Source organism: Uloborus diversus, unplaced genomic scaffold (genome assembly GCF_026930045.1).
Source record: "Uloborus diversus isolate 005 unplaced genomic scaffold, Udiv.v.3.1 scaffold_12, whole genome shotgun sequence".
NCBI classification, from domain to species: Eukaryota; Metazoa; Arthropoda; class Arachnida; order Araneae; family Uloboridae; genus Uloborus; species Uloborus diversus.
In genome coordinates this window covers 1,958,526-1,979,519 of record NW_026557876.1, presented here as the reverse complement: position 1 = coordinate 1,979,519, position 20,994 = coordinate 1,958,526, and the positions used below count along the sequence as shown (strand labels likewise).

General features: G+C 35.6%; 1 protein-coding gene across 5 annotated transcripts in view; it reads right to left on the bottom strand.

Annotated features, from left to right (window-relative positions):
• LOC129232360 (cystathionine beta-synthase-like) overlaps window positions 1–20,994 on the bottom strand; it is a 78,559-nt gene that overhangs the window by 31,397 nt on the left and 26,168 nt on the right. For 2 of the 5 annotated variants that reach the window (XM_054866506.1, XM_054866508.1), the window contains exons 2-3: window positions 14,657–14,801; window positions 6,093–6,199 (exon numbers count right to left, since the gene is read on the bottom strand). In XM_054866506.1, the coding sequence (XP_054722481.1) occupies window positions 6,093–6,199; window positions 14,657–14,799 (250 nt within the window). In that variant the 5' untranslated portion in view covers window positions 14,800–14,801. Of the gene's footprint in view, window positions 1–6,092; window positions 6,200–14,656; window positions 14,802–19,402; window positions 19,496–20,994 lie in introns of those variants that run through there. The other 3 variants (XM_054866509.1, XM_054866510.1, XM_054866511.1) reach the window with 3 other exon arrangements.

Below are 20,994 nucleotides of genomic sequence, written 5' to 3'. Positions count from 1 at the left end.
TTATTATGAGGGCAAGATTAAGGCATGAGCGCTGGTCTAGGGCATGACAATTTGGGGGGACCCCAAATCGGTAGCTGAAGTTTTTAAAGAATGGAGTCATTTCATGTTGCAGTGCAGTTAATCTTAATAGTTTTATGTTTAGGAAAACTGCAAAGCAGCCAGTAAAATATAAATTGAAGTCCTCAGTCAGGAATAGCAAATAACCGAGCTGGAGGCAGATGTCATTCCTGTTGGGAATTTCAAATAATATTATCAATTATTTACGTTTATTCTGATATATTTGGCTTTAATTAAATCTCTATTTTCTTTTATTTGCAACTAGCTGCATTGCCCGGCTTTGCCCGGTCTACCTTGAAAAAAACCATTGTGTCAAGTGAAGTATCTTCAATAACCAGGATTAAATGAAAGAAAAAAAACCATCATGCAAAATTTCCTCGCCAAACAATGACGACAGATACTAAAATACTTTTAAGAAATTAAAATAAAATGAGAAAGATGGATTTAAAATGCGTAACCATGGAAACACAAAATAAAATAAGTTTCAGAATTGAAAATGAAAAAGATGGAAATAATGGATTCAAAAAGCGTTACCGTGGAAACGCAAAATAAAATGGTTAAAAACCTGAATAGAGAACAGATTCTTGAACTTCATTTAATTCGCTTGTAACTTTTTTTCTGATGGAGATAGAGGATTAAACTTCCGACCGTAGGTCGAGTTAGATCTGGAGTAAATAAGGTAGCTCTTTTCAATGGCGTCAAAAAGAAAACTGTAGGACAATTCCTTCACTTTTTATTGATGGATTTAATGAAGAAAGTAGTGCCTAAATTTCAGCTAAGCCTAAAAATATTCGAGCTAAATACGTGAAAAACTCCCGCCGCAATTAAGTTAGAGCATTGGAACAAATTGCATAGAACGCGGAAAATTCTTCCCTTTCCAACGATATGTAATATTACTATTTGCGAGTCATTTTTCATCCCCATATTCGGGAATTTATGTGAAAATTGGGCCTAAATTGGAAAAAAAAAAGAACTATTTATCGAATTGTTTTTGAACTGGTCTGCAAACCTTCTCAGGACTTAAAGGAACAAACTGTGAAAATTTCAGCAAAATCGGCCGGGTAGTTCTCGAGTTTTGCGAGTTCAAACAAACAGACGCTTTTTGGAGACTTCATTTTATACTATGTAGAGAAGTCACAAATGCTAATTTCAATGTTTGTAACGCATTTCCCGATCTTAGACACGTGCGTGCCTTACGTCATGAAATGACGAAGTTCATTATCCATTTGATTGGCCGCCGTCCTAACATCGGGAAATGCACATTTCACATGCATGTATTGAAATCCATGCAAATGACTGTGGCTAGCTATATATGTTGCTTTGGTAGCTCAGTTTCTCTCTCTCTCTTTTAAGGCGCCGTATTTTAGTTTCATGATCAGCCGAGTCGGCTGTTTGCCGTCATGCTCTCGATTAGGCATTTTATAATTGTAAACTTTGTCTGCAAACCTTAAGTTCAAATGACTGAAACCTCGATTACATAAATGACTCTCCATTAGTTATATCACAAATAATGGTTTTGCATGTTCTACCAAATTATCTATGCTTCGAGAGAATTATTTTGCAATTTCATATTTCATATGTAAATAGCTCGGCAAGGATATCGCTGTATTATATCACCATGGAGGAAATAAAAAGAAATCATTTCAACCACATGTATTGTTTTCTGCAAAGGACTTTAATTACACTCTGCAACTCAAAAGGGCACTAATCATCGGTGCGATAACTTCGTTGATATAATCTCATCGCACGATAATCCCATTGAAGCCCAGAGTGCCAACAAAGTGAATTTATCCCACCAACGAGTCTCCGCAGCATAGTGTGTTCGACTCGTGAATTGAAGGCAAACCTTGGGTATTTAGCAGTAAGTTACCGCCCCTAAGCCAGGGCTAAGGCCAGAACTGCATGCAATATACCTATAGAACATATTACGGCTAATAGCGTTTATAACTTACATCCACCATGATAACCATGGGTGCCATTTTAAAAATTGGCCAGGACTGAAAAGACACCGCGACACCAAAATGTTAGCGCTTAGTTTGCTTGATGTTTTAGACATAGATAATGCTAATTTTTGATGCTGTAACTATATAGTAAAACCAAATTGTAAGATTAAGTAAAAATTAAAACGTAAATAAAAAAATAACCTATCATTGTCCAAGATTTTTAGGAGGTAAAAGTCGAAAAAGAACCTAATAATAAAATACAATTAAAAAACTTACTATTTGCTAATGCAGAAAAAAAGCTTCAGATTTTATAGTTCATGTTACATAAATAGTTCATATTTCATACAAAAAAATAGTAATTAAAAAAAATTTAGGTATGAGATTTTTGGCTATAAGATGCATTGTGATAAAAACTTTGATAAAATTTTACAGATTAAGATAAAAATGGTTGAAATCAACAGAATGAGTGACTCATTCAATTATTTTTTGGAAAAAAAACAGCTTATCTTTTTAACTTTAGCAGATGGACCAGTTTTTTGTCCTCAGAAGAATAAGACCTTTTTTGAGAGTGAGAGATTCAAAAGTAAAGATTTATTTCATCTATAAAAATCATTTTGAACATGGAAAAAAAAAAAAATCCGATGGCCGAAATTTTTGAAAAGACGGAATTCCGTCCCTTGGACAGAAGTGTGGCAACCATGATGATAACTAAATAACAATTTCCGTCTGTTGAGATCAGAAGACACTTATTTAAAAGCAAATCTTTTATTGAGCCTGTTATAATGTACAACACAAATTTCATGGCTACGAGCTTTGTAGCTAACAAAATGAACGGCATAACCTTCTAAAAAAAAAAAAAACACACTCAGTTTCCTTACCTTATAAGTACAGAACATTTGCATAATTCAGAATTTTACAGTTCACGGTTTGCAGTGATACTTTTCACTTTAAATATATAAGAAAGAATATGGATGCAAATGTGCTTTCAAATGTATGTACGAAAAACAATCAAATTAAATAATTCTAACAATACCAGACAGCCCGGTTATCACATCCTGAGACCAGGGCCGTCCTGGGGGGAAGGGGGGGGGGCGAGCGGGGCAATCACCCTGGGCGCCACAAAATGAGGGGGCACCTTTTTTGATGAAACACGACGACATCCACACGAAAACGACTTTCACAAGGGGAGCTCCTCATCCTATAAAATGCCCCAATTGTATAAAATTATTGGCGCCTTGAGGAGCCCCCTCATTTCGTGTATCATAGATACACAGTCATAGACACACAAAATAGAGAATCATTGTGATGATTCTCTATTTTTTCCTAGGGCACGAAAATATTCCTCTAAGTCTCCAAAACATTAGTTTAATTTGTATCATTGAAGCAGATAACAATTTTTCAGAATATAACTGTTTAGAAACAAACAAAAGGCACTTCTCCTTTGTCTAGTGCTCACCAAATTTGCTTGAATTCTGCCCCAGCGTGCAGTGACGTAACCATAAAGAAGTTTTAAGGGAGCACATTCAAAAAAAAAAAAAAATCTTTCTGATCGGATAGGAAAAAGGTCTAAAACTGTCTGGTCAAAAATTTGAAACTTTTAGTTTTAAAAACGCAATTTCAGCCTTAAAAACACTATTATAGGCCATGTATATTGATGTTACCGTAAGGGAGAGAGCTCAGAGACTGTTTTCGATCGATTTTTTTTTTTTTAAATAGATTGAAATCTATTTCTTCTCCCCCTGCAAGTTTTTGAAATTGAAGTTTCAAAAATGTAATTTTAGACAAACTTTGAAGATTCTATAGATAGGAGGATCTGGAGCATTTTCCAGGAAAATTGTTCCAAAATTATGGTTCAAAAAATTTAAGCAATGTTTTACATTCAGGTGCTATTCCACTTTTTTTTTTTTTTTTTTGTAAGTGTGGTTTTAAAAACCCATTGCTTGTGATATTAAAGAAAGGCGGCATGGAGACCCTTGCACGATGATTTTCTTAAAACTCAAGTCTTGGAATGCAATTTGTAAGACCATATTTTGTAATATTAAGGCCACTGATTTTTCAAAATTAAAGCTCTAAAAACGCAATTCTGAGAGATTTTCGATGTTCTTGAGTATTTGTGAGCTTCTCCCTAAAACTTACAAATATGTGACACAAAAGAATAACATCTTTGTTTATAACATATTTGAAAGCTGGTATTAAGTTGGTCCAAGTAAAACCAAAAACTCATTAAAAGAATCATCGAATGAGTCCAGATCGAAATTTAATTTTAATGTAATTTGCTTTGATAAACGCATTTTCTATTTATAATCAGCGAATTATTTGTTCGTGTTCTTAGTTTGATCAATATGAATAACCAATTCAGTTTTTATTGTTTGTTTTTTATCTAGTGGGATAACATTTTACAAGATAAAAATTTGGATTTTTGACGTTTTTATTTTGCGAACAGTTTTGGGCATTAAGGTTTCAGAAATATTAGAAACAGATTCATTGCTTGCATTTTTAATTGTATTGTGCATAGCCCTCCGATTGTTCTGTTCATTAATATGTAAAAAAATAATTATTACGTGTTATGCATTTATGTTATAACTAACTTGATTTTTCTGTGTGTATAGGGGGGGGGGCGCCAGGAACTTCCACCCCGGGCGCCGTGAGCTCTTCGGATGGCTCTGCAGTTTCGTCCTTAATTAAAAATCTTCAGTCAGGAATAGTGAATAACCGAGTTGGAGGCAGATGTCATGCCTCCTCTGGAATGTTTTTGAAAATAAATTCAAAAAACGAAACTTTAGGCGATCTTCAGTGATGCGGAAGACGAGTTCTTCAGAAATTTTTTCGTAATTCAAGTCCTGAAATCGAACTGTAGACTATATTCAACGACTTTAAGGGAAGGACCTCTCCTCCGAAACTTTATCGAAATTGAAGCCCTAAAAATGAATAATTTGTTTCAAGTTTGACCTTAAAAGTCTGGAACAGCCATGACCAACCTCTTATGTTATAGATTCTTCTGTCGTATGACATAACGTTTAAAATTAATGGGAGTTTACAGACATGCCTTTTTTGATCCAAACATTAAGACTTTTGATGAAGTAACAAAAATATTTTCACTTCGTCATAGAGACATATCTTCAGAAATTACCTTTCAATACATTGTCCTCAATATCTTCCGTAATGGCGTGAATCAAACTTAAAAAAGCTATACTCACCTGTCTATTTCTTCTTAATGAATAAAATTGTGATCGAAAAATAGTTCAAAATACTGCTTCTCTTGGGGGGGGGGGGTAACTTTAGCACCAAATTGTGGGTGTTGGAATTGGACGAACCAAGTTCTGGCATCATGGAAGCATTTTCGATCTTTCTCTTGCCCGAACTCAGGCCTAGGGCCTGATTACCGCACAGGCCAACTAGGCCTGGGCCCCCATGTTCCTAAGGGGCCCCGAATTTTTTAAAAATTACTGCATATCATTAAAAAATCAAGTTTTTTGGGAAAAATATTAAAACTAATTATTTATTGATTGAAAACATCCTCTTTCAAATAAAATTGAATATTATTTTGCATTGATTTGAAGTGATAGAATAGAGAGGGGGGGGGGGCTCCATATCATTGTGGGCCTTGGGCCTTACTTTCACTTAGTCGGGCCTTGCTCAGGCCGGCATTTCAAAATAAGCGCTGCCCGGTATCAGAGGCAAGAGGTTAAGGATGAATTAGTACTATTTGAAAACGTAAACTATTTTACAATAATTAAAATATTAAGGGCCAATTTAGATACAGTTCATATAAACGTTTCAGCGTTAGACAAAACCTTTTAGACCACACTATAAAAAATTCAAAATCATGATTTAAAACAGATTGGAGAGACTGAATACCGTTGACCTTAAATCACAATAAAAGCTAATATTTAAAAAATGAAGACTAATGCAAAAATCAGAGATTTCAAAATTAAATCAGTTTTAAAACTAACAACATTTGCAACCAAAAATTTTCAAAAATACAAAAGCAATTTCAAAATTCATCTGCAGATTGAAAATATCGGATATATATCAAAATATATGATATTTTCGAACCCTGTCCTTAGAGGGGTAAAGGTGTGAATGACTTACACATCTCGCACTTGATTCCGAACTCCTGAGGAATTTTGTTGAGGCGAATCATGGGCGTGTTCCCGATGGCATGCAACACGTTTGGCAGGACTTTGGGATCTTTGGCCCTGAAAGGAAAACGACAATCAAAACAAATTTCCAATCACACACCGAGCTTTGCCCCGACGGTTAAAGAATGGGGTTGTTTCCTTCAGTCAAAAGTAGTACTTTTAGTCACTGAAACTGATAGAATCAACAGAAAAAAAAAATGTATATTAATTTGAACTTTTGGTATTTTGAATTCAAATTATGTTTTTCGCAATCACGAGCGTGAGTGTATGAATGCGTGTGTGTTTGTGTAGGCGCATGTGTGTGGGTGCGTATGTATGTGAGTATGTGTGCGTGTCGTGTATGCAGTGCTTTGTGTGTACGCGCGTGTGTGCAGGTGCTCGTGTGTGTGTATGTAGGCATATGTGTTTGTGTCTGTGTACAAGCATGAGTGTGTGTGTGTAAGCATCGTGAGGCCGGTCGACGCGACAGTGGTGCTGGCAGAGGGTGCTGGCGGGAAAATAAAATCATAGGAATTAAAAAGAGTGGAACTCTTTTGAACATGAGGCCCAAGGCCCACAATAATTTGGAGGCCCCCCTGAAGGCTATTATTTTAAAAATGTGTGTATTTTTTGTATATTTGTAATGCTATGCATAATTCTTTAAGTAATTTGGGGCCCCTTAGGAAGAGGGGGCCCCAAGCCTAGTAGGCCTGTGCGATAATTAGGCCCTGTTCATAACTTTTCACAGCTTTTTGTTTTATGGCATCCATATATCAGTCGATATATTTCATGATATAAATCACGATATATATACCCGATACTTATTTTGAAAATATCATGATATTTTGATATTTTCAATACTTATTTTTTCAACTGGTATTCTTCTTTATCTTTTTACTAATAATAAAGCTGAAAGTCTCTCTGTCCGGAGGATGTCTGGATGTCTGTAGGATGTCTGTGACGCGCATAGCGCCTAGACCGTTCGGCCGATTTTCATTAAATTTGGCACAAAGTTAGTTTGTAGCATGAAGGTGTGCACCTCGAAGCGATTTTTCGAAAACTCGATGCGGTTCTCTTTCTATTCCAATTTTAAGAACAAAAACATCATAAGATGGACGAGTCAATTACGAATTGATCATAACGTGGATCCGTAACACGGGTACAAGCCAATTGGCGAGAAAATTCACCATACATTATTTGTAAATATACAGGCGAACCAAAAGACCTTTTGATTTTTCTATTACGGGCAAAGCCGTGCGGGGACCACTAGTTTCAATATAAAAAGTATATTAATCGCAGTAATTCATTTCTTACCAAAAAGTATATACTATATTTTTATGATACATCATTTATATAACAAAGTAGTATAATATTCATTTTTACTTGTATTTTGTATGCATAAAATTATTCGTAATGTAATAATTTTAATTCAAATCAAAAGTGCCTAATTAAATATTAAACATCGTTCAGAAAAAATGAAAATGTCTCATGACTGTGCACTGACTAATGTATATTAATATGTTATACTGAGTCATATAACTGTGTAGCTAGCAGAAGAAAAATTGAGTAAGCTAATGCTAAATCAACTGCTTTAAGGAGTTACAGTACCTCAAAAATAATGAAACGATCGAAAAAAAATTTTATTGCTTATTTCAAAACTAAAAACTATTCTGAACACAGGGGGAAAGTTTCATTGCTTTAGTTCAAATATTTAAAGAGTTAGGAGTGGTTTTAGGCCATGCTCGCTATGTGCTCTTCTGCAAAAGAAAAACTTCAAACTGCTTTATCTCGATGATGGTTTTTTTGTGTTTTCATGTCATTAGAATCCCTAAGGATTTTTTTTCTATTCAGCTTTAAAGTAATACTTTTTGCAATTGGGATAACACACTTGACAAAACTGTGCATTGGATAAGCATTTTATAAATGACTCAAATATTTCGAGCATAATAAACCTTTATAATAACTGACTTATTAATTACCTATCTTAATCACCTATCTTAACTGACTTATTATCAAGTGTTTAAGATAGGTGTGTCCCGTACGTCCAGATTCTTGAGGCCGTAATCCGAAATGTTTACAAAATCAATGACGTTAAATCCAAATATAGACCTCAATTTTACAAAAAAAAAAAGGGGGGACGCCACCCTTTAACCCCTCATCCAACAACAAACTTGCTTGATTTTTGAACCCTTACTTTTTTGGAATCGAAAGTCACCACTGAAAACGATCTGGAAACGCGCAAGGGAAGACTTACCGGCACGGACGGTGCATTAGTAGGAAAACCCGATTTACAGACACGACACGAGGCGGTGAATCTTTTTGGAACTAGCCGCCTGCGGCAATCAGCTTGTTCACATTTTTACGCCATTCGCCTTTTCATGCACGCAGCTACCTACGGCGGCTGTTTGGCTAACTTGTGTCATTCACCTTTTTACATCAAGTTTGCCGCCTCCGGCGGCTATTTAAATAAATTTGGCAGCGGTACTAATCAATCCATCTCTCGCTTTTTCAAAATTAATTTGAATAAAATATTTTCTATTTTTATATCCACTTGTGTTTCGTTTTTTCACGCCAAGATTGCCGCCTTCGGCGGCTATCTACCTGTACGATCTATCTCTAATTTTTCTTATCCATATCTATTTTAACCTCCCCGCCCATCCATTAACAAAAACAAAGATCACTTTAAAAAAAAAAAGCTTTTCTTTTATTTAAGTAGAGAGAAAAAAAGTTATTTCCTATGTTCCCCGTAGTTCGCAAAAAGTAGCGTTTCCAAAAGGAAAAAAAAACTGTTTAGAACAAACGTGATTCATATAAGCGGCGGCCACTGTATTGCTAAAATAAATATTTGCATTATTTACGACAGGTTGGTAGCTGACTGACATATTGGTAACTGACTGAATATTACAAACATGCAACACAAAATATCCATTAAAAAAATGTTTTCTCCTGGTTTATTTATTTTTTTCAAGCTGAATTTAATGGAATAATTGAATTTCTAAAATGCATTTCAGATGATTTAAAAAAATAAAAATAAATAAAAGCATGGTAACTGACTGACATGAATGCAACCTGCGGGGAAAGTAATATATATTTAATAAAAGTATCTAATCTGAAAGCAGAAGGATTATTCATAGATTTAAACTGTAATCAAGAAAAAATGATTAACACTTTGTTATATGGCATTTGATTTCATAAATATTATTAAAATAACAAAATTACAGTAATTAGAACAGCTTGGTGATTGACATTTCAAAATTTCCTACATCTTCTATATATATAACTAGTATGTTGTGCCCATCACGAAACTTTCTTCTATATTTTTCTTTTTTTTTTTTCTGATCCCTCCCCATGCTTGACGAGGAAGCAATATTCCCAACAAAAACAAAATGACACATGCAAAAACTTGACCCAATGTCTGAATTATTGCAAAAGCAAAGCAAAGAGCGAAAATTGAAAGTTATTTTAAAAGCCTTGCTTGAATGAATTACAAATATTTTATTTGTTAACAAACATAAGATGGCAACAGTTAAAAATTTTAAATCATTGAGATAATATTTCCTATCATTTCCATACAATTAAAATCACGAGAAATACGCAGACGACAATCTATTACGATTTATCTTTCTTATTGTTGCATTAATAAAAATATTTTTTATTCGCAAAAAAAAAAAAAAAAAAAAAAAAAAAATCAACACCTCTTGGAGCGATCGGCGTCAAAATAGAACCAAAGCCTGTTTACGTATGGATTCACATATATTCCAAATTTCAACCAGAACGTAGCATTACTTCTTGAGATAGGGCACTCAAAATGGAAAAAAAGAACGGGTGATTGCGCTACCCCCTTTTTAGCTGTTGACACAAAAATAAAATCAGTTCTTATACCCACTAAGGGCTACTTGCCGATAAATTTTTCTTTCATTCCGTTCATTATTTCTTGAGATACAGCAGTCACAATTGACGACAAAAAACGTTCTATAGCTCAACCCCCGTTTGAGTTATTGACACCAAAATTGAATCAGCACCTGTTCCTGTTAATACCAACATATGGACCAAATTTTGTTTGATTCCGCCAGTAACTTCCTGAGGAATAGCAAGCACGCGTAACTCGAAAAACGTCCCTTTGCTCCACCCCCCTTGGAGGAATTCGCGCCAAAAACTAATGGGCACAAGTTCACATAGGGGCACATATGTGTACTAAATTTCGTTCGATTTCATGCGGTAGTTTTTGTTGTAGAGCGGCCACAAAAAACTGGTCACACACAGACGTGACACACATACATACATATACACACACACATACATACACACACACACACACACAGACAGACAGACATTTTCCAAAAATGGTCGAAATGGACTCAGCACACCTCAAAACGTTCGAATCCGTCAAAATTCGAAATTTGAAAATTTGCACGAATCCAATACTTTCTTCTATATATTAGATATAGAAGAAAGTAAAAATGAATGTTTGTCTGTATGTCATCCAAGAACTCAAAAACTACCCGGCAGATTTGGCTGAAACTTTCACCGTTTGTTATTTTTGGTACTGGGAATGTTTATAGACCAGCTGGAAAAAAATCCGATCGATAGTTCCTTTTTTATTCCAATTTAAGTCACAATCCATTGGATAAATACGAATAAAATGATCGGATGCAGAAATGAATTCGCGTGAAATATCTCATTGATAAGAAGTTAGCTGTTGCCATTTTTCTTGAGTTTGAACAAATAAATTCTTTCTTTATTGTTTTATGGCTTTTCATGCAACGGGGGATTTGAAACTTTTTCTATTTGATATTTTTAGCGATTGATTGATCTTGCAAACTGCGTGAGTATAAAATTTGAGTCTTCACTTGATACCTGGACCGATTATTATGAAAATTGCTATATATATGTATTTTTCCACGGAGAAGGTACACATTGAAGCCACTCGCCACCAGGTGGCACTGCAGAGTAGCAACTTCTGCCCCGTTCAACCGATTGTCTTGAAAATCAGTATAATGATGTACTTTTTTGTTGGCGTAGCAACGCGCGTCGGGTACAGCTAGTCCTAATATAAAAAATTTAGAAGTATGCTTTTTTTGCCATTAGGGCTAGTCGAGGGGCCCTTCAGCCTAACAATGGGCAACACCAAATGGGCAATACAAATGGCAAATTGTATTGGCTATTTGGCGAACAATATTACTATACCTATATATTAGCAAGCGGTACAGGATTTTCTCGCCAATAAAAGGGTTGCAACGGTAGTCCAACCACACCTAACAATGCCTCTTCTTACTGATTGTTCTCCCTTGAAGAAATGGACTGACTTGTTCAAGGCCATAGCTCAACTTGTCGGAGCTGTACAGTATCATTTTTCGAGTATCTGCATTACGCTTGGTGGACTAATTTTGGGGAACATAAAGTCCTAATCCCCAGTCAGCATAGTTGACCGTTGACAATAACGGAGGGGTCTGAGATTTCTAACAGTTAATTCTCGATCACTTGTTGAAATTTTTCTGTGCTCGGGGTATGGAAACTTGAACTAAAAGGTGAAATTTCCGGCCATACTCAGTTAGTAGAGAGATGTGCAAAACGTGTGACAGAGACTGGTGGAAAAATTTTCGGGCAGGAAAATCCAGATGATTTTTTTTAAAGCAGACAACATTCAGATCAGGATCTTTGAAGAAAAATGTGATACTAAGTCAGAGTAGACTGAACTTCAACAGAAAAATCACACACAAATTGGGTAGGGAGTGTGCGGGGGGAGGGGGGAGAACTCGACTTGCTGCTACCTCCACGTGGGAGTCCTGAGTCACTTTAACATAATGAAAAAATAAGTAAAGCATTAAAACAGATGTTTGATATTGATTGAAAGCCAAAACCCTGCCATAACTTGAACATTTGATTGCACACTCAATCGGTAGAAAGATGAGCAAAACTTGTGACAGAGGCTGAAGAAAAACCGAGAGGGTTTTCATAGTCAGAGCCGTGTCCAAGGGGAGGGTTTTAGGGGTTAAACCCCTCCCATTGGGGAGAAATAATAAGCCAAGAGAATGCATATTTGACTTTTATTAATTTTAATTTGAAAGTTTGTGTGCAGTGCTTCGTTAAAAAAGAAAGCCCCCTCCCTTTTTTTACAAACTAGAATGATATTTTGGAAAAACTATGGTGGAATAATGTCTCAACGATTTGTCAATTAAAAATCTTACTTAACTGCATTAATATTACTTATGCATTAATGATTGTGTTTGATAATTAACTTGCATCTGCAGTCAGCTCTTATTTAGTTGATTAAACATTATTTCAGAATGTAATACATGCTGCAATATCAAAAATTCTGTGGACAGTTTTTAATACTAATTGCAATATACCGCGTAGTAAACAATTTTGATTTAAAAAAAAAACGAACAAGGTTTTCTAATAAAACTGATAAGGTTTTATTAAAAAGAAGCTGTATACTACGGTCACTTGGGCAGCAAGAATTATCCTTTGGAGCTTGGAGGTAGTGTGGGGGCAGAGCCGTTCTTACAGGTACAGAAATGCCATTACTGGGATCAGAAATTTTAGGTAAAAATTAAGTTTGTGAGGGATTGAACCCTCCCCCACCCAGATAAAGATTTATAATTTTCAAAACCCCTCCCTTTATGAAAATCTGGACACGGGCCTGTTTCATAGTAAATAACAATCAGATCAAGAACATTTGACACTAATTCATAATTTAAAGAACTTCAGCATAATAAATCACATCCAAATTGGTTGGTTGATTGGGTATAGGTTGATTAGTGAGACTTGACTTGCTGCTTCCGCCACGTGATTGAGAGAGGGTGGGGGGGAGGGGGGTCCATTGCCCTCCACCACGTCTTTGAGATGCAAATGTATATACATTTGGACATTTGGACGGGCGTGATTTTTGCTGTTTTCCACCGAAACTTCAATTTAATTTGCACCCTTTAACCCCCCCCCTCCCCCGAAAAAATTTGAAACAACGGTTCTGCACGTGGCGAATCCTGAGTCATTTCAGAATATGAGAAATGTATGCAAAACATTAAAACGGATAATTAACAGTATACTTTTATAGCTTCATGTCAGCTTAAGAATTTTTGAAATAATTTAACTTTTACATTAAAAATGGTATTTTAAGGCTTTCTGCGCGAATTCCAGTCATTGACAATGTGTCCCCAAATTTTTCCTATACATTTTTATATCATCAGAAATAAACTAAATTATTTTTAAAAAAATATATACGTATTTAAAAATTGCCGATTTTTTCTCAATTTGAGGGCTTTTGCGCAATTTCAATAATAATTTATAATTTTTAAAATTATTTCACCCGTTATTAGGATACTAATGCGCAAGTTTTACGCGCTATTAGAAATCGATTAGATAAAAAAGTGTTTTTCGATCCCCCCTAATATACAATCAGAAATGGAGCATACAACTTTCTTTAAAAATCCATTTTAAGAAAGATGTGTACATTTTAATCAGTTTAAATAGTGTTCCTCATACAAGATGTAATGTTTATTTAAATGAAAAGTTTAAAAATAACATTTAAAATATATATTTATTCTATCCGTTACCCTCCGTCCAGGTTCAAAATTTTAAGTACAAAAAAAACTTACAAAATAACCAATAAAGAATGTGACTAACTATGTAAGAGAAAAAAGGTGCCTAAAAGGAACAATATAAAGTATTTTTTTAAAAAATTGAAGATTCTTTTTTCATGAATTCCAACTTTAAAAACATACGTTTTTTGTATAATGACCCATATGTGAATGAAATATTTACAACTTATATTATCGAACTTGTGAAAAATAGGATTATGATTAAAGTGAAAAAACAACGTAAATAAAGCACAAATATTGGAGAAGATACAGCATATAGCTATTTCAAGGCTACAATGGAGCCTCTTCATCAGTGCAGAAAGCTCACCAACACAACCAAATAATATATAACCAATAAGTTTTGGTTGTGTTGGTGAGCTTTCTGCACTGATGAAGAGGCTCCATTGTAGCCTTGAAATAGCTATATGCTGTATCTTCTCCAATATTTGTGCTTTATTTACGCTGTTTTTTCGCTTTAATCTTATTGTAGCACAAAGCTTATATGATAATTTTTCATATTGTGAAAAATAGGCTTTAAATTGCAATAAAAACAGAATAAAATCGAATTTTCGGAACATCGCTTCGAGGTGCACACCCCCATGCTACAAACTAACTTTGTGACAAATTTCATGAAAATCGGCCGAAGGGTCTAGGCGCTATGCGCGTCACAGAGATCCAGACAGAGAGACTTTCAGCTTTATTATTAGTAAAGAAAAGATAAAGATAAAGAAGATAAAGAAGAGGCATTTCTGTGTTTTTTTGGTTTTGAGATTCTGAATTGCTAGCATGCTGCCTTTTATTTACGCTGTGGTTGTTTTTAATAAATACGTTACTGTTGTATAAATGCTTGATGTTTTGTTTCAAGACTAAGCTGCAACTCTGCTATGTTGGAAATTTTTCCAACACAGGTTGTGTGCTAGAGTGCCATAATGTATTGTAAGGAGGTGCCACTTACCTCTTGGGGTGCTGGTGCACTGATTCGTCGACGGGAGCGCCGTGGTGCCACGTGCACTTGCTGGGTAAGTCGGGCCGCACGAAGTCCAGGCTGCAGGACGTAACCCGAGTCCGCTGGCTGATCTTGCTCGGTGAAGGAGACATATCTGCACAGAAGGAACGAGCGGCCGTTAGACCATACTGTCTGATGACCATCGATTACATAGAAAGTCTAATATTCGGTTTATAGGCGGAAATGGGCGTATCTATTAGTTTATAGGGATGTTAGTTAGTTTGTTTCATATGTGCACTTTTGCCTCTCTATTATTTAGTCTCAGTTTTGTAAAAAATGAAAATTTGCTCACAGCTGCATTTTTTAAATCTAAAGCAGATTCGATCTATATTCTCACGGCAAAAATTGATTGATTTATTTATTCACAACAAAGTTTTGAGCTTACCATTTTGCTTTTACGTTCCTGAACGAAATGAAAATAGTTTATTTTCTTTTTGTTGTTTCCAGGGTAACTACTTTTGTTCCCCCTTATTTTGTTTTTGAGAATGCAATAAATTAATAAGGAAACTAGTAACATTATAAAACGCGTGCTCAAAATCCCATGGATTTTCCTTTCTCCCCACCTAGATTCATTCAGATGGAATCGTCTTTACATGGCAGATTGCCAAATTACATACCATCCGTGGTCAAACAGTACATGCAGTACACGCAACTCCGGAGCGGCAGCCATTGAACGAGCAAGTAAACGGGCAAAAGCGTAGCCTACGACAAAGCAACCGCGCATCTCCAGTGTTTGCATCCTCGTAGGCTACGGCTAGAGCCGCTATATAGACAGGCCGACGCATCAGCTTAAGTTTAGCCTGATTAAGGCCCCTATAGTGGAGGAGCCGACGCATCCGCCATTTTGGAGCAAACTTGATCCAGTGCTTCGTAGCGTTAGCATTGCTGCCGATGTTTACATTTCTTTAGCATGTGTTAAATTGAGTCAAATGGGTGGTTGTTCGGCTGTTAATTGTGTAAATAGCTCCAGAAAAGGATTTCGGCTCTTCAGATTTAAAGTAGATGCAGAAAGAAAAAAGAAATGGATAAATAATGGCATGCGAAGTGACTGGCAGCTTGGAAACGACGCCAACTGTTTCCAAAATTTCGCCAATGTTCATCTTCGCTCTCCGATTCTCTCGCTCCCTGTTTGGCGAAGGATTGCCAATAAAGGTAGCTTTCCCTGTTGTACTCTTGCTCCAAAATGGCGGATGCGTCGGCCTCACACTTAGGCTCTAAGCCTGATTGGATCGGAATTTTCATCGTTGCGGAGCTAGGGTTACCACAGAAAAGTTCCGCGTTTCGCCAAATGTGCCGCAAATAATACTTTATTTAATAAACAATTCACGTGCCGCTAATAACACAGGGGAACAAAAAAAATGATTTTTCTTTGGTGCCCAGAGTATGAAAACTGATTTTAGATATGTTTGGGGCTCTGAATCGAAATATGAAATTAGTTTTTTCTCTAGCAGCTCTACTTTTTCAGATAAGTACGGCTGTTTTATCCAAAATAGGCAGTTTTAACACCATTTTGCGCCTTTCTGAAGCTAGTATAGGCTTCTAAAACAATGTTTGCTTCCAGCATATTTGCCCTCTTGTCAGTCAGCAGTTCAGTTACGCTCAGGAAAATTCACTACATGAAGTAAATATCTGGCGAGATTAGTAACAATGTTTTAACGAATTCAAGTCAACTTGTAAGTTCTTGCTTTGCATATATTCGCTTCGTGTGATGTGTGATGAGTTGGATATCTGTATATAATACAGTAAAACCTGTAAAGTTGACCACCTTTGTAAGTTGACCACCTGTCTATGTTGACCGCTTTTGTCTGGAACGGAATTAGTCCTATCTTATATAATGAAGGAAAACCTCTGTAACTTGACCACCTCTCTATCTTGACCACTAATAAACACCAAATTTGGTTTGGAGTATTGTAAAAAACCCTTTGTAAGTTGACCACTTGGTTTATTTTTCAAAATTTTATTTAGCAAATTATTTTTTTTTATTATTATTTTTTTATAGCTTTCCAAGAATATTTTTGATGTCAGACCAGCATTTTACCAACTAAATGAAACAGCAGCATAACTAAACCTCCTTTTGAGTTTGAGTAGATCATCATGGGGTTGTAAATGTATATGAGAAAAAAATAAAGCGAAAAATTTGTAACTTTTGATTAGCTATGAATTTTTAGGAACTATCAATATCAAATGAGTAACTTTTCATAAACAATAAGACTTTTTGATCAATTTACTGAAATTTTAAATTTGCATGGCACATTATACGTCATTCTGGGAAAATAATCTCAAAAAATATTTAAATAACATTTTTAATTATTGTTTCAAAGTAATGTTAAGCAATGAAAGTGAGTTGAACGGAAAGAGTAAGTGTCAATTAGTCAAAAAATGAATACATGGTGCAAGAAACGACAAAAAAAGAAAAATCATTACCCCCTTTATAAGTTGACCACCTGTCTAAGTTGACCACCAAAGTACTGCACCGCAAGTGGTCAACTTACACAGGTTTCACTGTATTTTCAGGGCTCGATTAATATAGAGTGTAACCCTAAACAAACATTTATGGAGGGACCTCTGCAGTCAAACCTAAAAAAACATAAACATTAGTGGAGAATCAGGGGTGGTGGTTTCAGGGGTGTTGAGGTGTTGAACCACTCATTCAATATACTTGTTGTTGATAGGCAGTGCATCCTACACTTGTACACCTAAAAAATTGTAAACAAATAAAGGAGAATACCTTGATTTTCTTTCATTTTCTTAAATAATCGATTATTACAATTTTAGTCTTTTCGGGGGCCCTTAAAAATCAGGGATCCTTGACCAACAGCCTTATTAGTCTGGTAGCTCTGATTTATTTGTATCATACAGTAGGAATAAAGATTCCATGCTTCGTTTTTTATTTGATTTATGGGTGTAACTTAAACCCATGTCACATATATTTCAAGCTCAATACCTTGGAAATTTGAGCTCCTGTGCAAAAACTGATGTGATATTTGAACTCAGTGTGCCAAATTCGTACCAAATCAGCTCCAAATATCCGTGCACCAAAATGACTGTTGCCCTGTGTAATCGCTCGCAGTGAACAATCGCCAAACGCGACAACTCGCCAGAAAAGACAACCACTCAAACACGCGCTTCGATCCAAAATGAGTGCTGATGCACCGGCTCGTATATATAGGGGCCTTGGCTTGTGCGCATGCGCTTTTCGGACGCTTGCCCGTTTACTATTTCGTCTCGGTTGCCCATGGAACCGGTTTCGCGCCGTTGTCCGATCTCTCCGCATATAGGATCTTTAGGTTCGTCTCGAGCAGCCATTTAAAATATGGATGGGGATTGGGGCGAATGAACTTCAAGACATTGCCGGGCCGCTAATCGCGTTCACTTGCAACTTGAAATCCAATTAAAATGGCGCCGAAAATATAATGCGATAGAACACAATTAAAATAAAAACATAAAAAACGACTGAAATTAAGTTTGAAATTTAAAATAAAATTCAGAGATGAGAAACTGCTAGCACTACAACGTAAGTGAGATACATGCAGTGGCTCCCAAAAGTGTTCGTACACCTACGACTTTCAGCGAAATTGGCCCCTATCCATTGATTAGAATTAATATTTCGGAACTGGTATTTAATTATAAGATCAATGATCAATTTTTAACAAAACTACATGAAAAGTTTTTAAAAATATTAAAACTTATTTTTTTTTAAATAAAAAACCAAAAAGTGCCTGAAATTTTATCACAAAAGTCTTCGTACACTTTAAAAAATGTCGATATCTTATTGGATAATCTAACTTTTTATTAAGTTATTATTTAGTAGGCTATCATGCAGTATCAACAACACCTTTTAAACGCCTGGGAATAAATTTCATTCTTTTTTCTTTCTTTTTTTTTGCGTAATCTCTGAGTAAGTGTTCAACAACACTTTGAGTCTTACTGTTTCTAGCTCTATTTTCGTTTCAAAGCCGCATTTTCGTAATCTAGGCACCAAATATCTCTAAATATGTTGCATTAAGTTCAAATCTGGAGATTCAGGGGGTATTTTCTAAACTTTAGGACATCAAAACAGTCAAATGAAAGCAATAAGCCAGTGGCGCACACAGGAATTTTGCAAGGGGAGGGTCCAAGGTCGAAAGCATCATTCTCATATCATACTCCAATACGCCGTCAAACATATTGACTTGATTTTATCGATTCCCGAGAACGAAAAGCAGTAAAAAATAAACTATTCAATAAATAATTAGCCTTATTTACAGAAATATACTTAAATAAATAACCAGAAAGCAAAATAATTTACGCTTTTTCTTTTCTCGTAATTAAAAAATGGATTCAAGTTCGTGGAATCTCATTTTACGCTAATTACAAGACTAAAAAAACGATTATTACAATGTATACATTTATAATCACCATTCTGCTTCTTATAAGAAATTAATTGGTTATGGGAAAAGTGCACAATATTTAAAAAAATATTTTAACATGATCATTTTAGTTTTCAACTTATTAGAGCTGAAATTACTGTTACTTTTGCTTGAGATTATTCTGCGTACAAAATACGTAGGATCGTAATCAATCGGGGGGGGGGGAGCAAGGCGTATGGGAGGGGTCCGGACTTCCTCGACCCCTCCCTTGTGTGCGCCACTGCAATAAGCAATCGTGATTGCTCAAAAAAGAAAAGAAACCAAGTGAATGCGAATGATGCATTACCTTCGTAAATTCAATGCAGGATCTCAACAAGGTTTTAATCGAGTCAGTTAAGTAGAGACTTCGCTATGAACGAAATACGACATTCTATTCAGCACACCTTGATCGGGATTGGCTCGTTATTGCTCTCGATGACGTCGAACGCAAACGCCATTCGCTGCCATGTTGCATTTGTTTTCGCAAATATTACAACGTCGTAAACATCAAGATAAATTAGAATGAAGAAATCTCTTATTTGCTCTACTATTGTGTACGAACTGTAAACGCATTTATTTTCACGAGTTTTTCGCAATCGCAAAACTTTAAACCTCGCAAAATATACATTTTTTTTTTCCAACTTTCGATTCTGTAATTCTTTTTTACTAATAATAAAGCTGAAAGTCTCTCTGTATGGATATTTGGATCTCTGGATGTCTGTATCTCTGTGACGCGCATAGCGCCTAGACCGTTCTGCCGATTTTCATGAAATTTGGCAAAAAGTTAGTTTGTAGCATGGGGGTGTGCACCTCGAAGCGATTTTTCGAAAATTCGATTTTGTTCTTTTTCTATTCCAATTTTAAGAACATTTTCCCGAGCAAAATTATCATACGATGGACGAGTAAATGACTAAGTTATCATAACGTGGAACCATAACATGGGCAAGCAAATGAATATAGCAAATTGGTGAGAAATTCATCAAATTATTTGTAAATATACAGGCAAACCAAATGACTTTTTAATTTTCTACTATGGGCAAAGCCGTGCGGGTACCATTAGTATAAAATAAGGAAAATCATCGATGTCTACGTTTTCGCGAAGATAAGTTTGAACATAAATCAAATAAATTTCCACTACCGAAATTTCGAAAAAGAGGCCCAGGGTTGCAGAATACATTTAACTCATTGTCACACAGTCAAATAAAATTGCCCATTTACATTTTCCTAAATTTTTCCATCTTATTTTATATGAAATCTTTTTTTGAAAAAGACAATGTTATTTGAATTTGGTTGAATTAAAATGAATGGTTGTATTACAATGACTGAAATTTAAAAAAATTCAAGAACTCAGTGACTGTTTGAACTGCTTTAAACGCTGAGTAATAGCGTTTATGTTCTTTACACTCTTTTCCTATCGCACAAAACGACCTTTAGCAATCATTTCCCTAATTCCAATTTTCACACCCCAACTCTTTTTTGACGATTATTCAACTAGCATAAACTGCACATTTATAATCCCCCCCCCCTACCGAGGAAGTTGGAGTTGCCCATACAGTCAAATTTCCTCAAAGAATGCCTTAAAGTTTTACTGAGCCTCCAAACGACACAAAACGGGTGATGCTCGTACCGGTCGAACTCATTTCGATATCGTTTTCGAGCAGTGACGAAAAACGAATCCGATTCACCCAATTCGTCTCGGAAACGAGTTGAAAACGAAAGTCAAATGCGTAAAGTACGAGAATAGGACTGATCATGTGTTCTCTCCCACTCGAAAAGGACGAGCGTTTTTTCTTTTAGATATTTTTAAGCTGCGTTCTACAAAATACAGATTAAACACACCAATGAAGCTAAAATTATTAGATCTGCTGATGTCAAAAACAGCCGAAAAGAATGAATCCG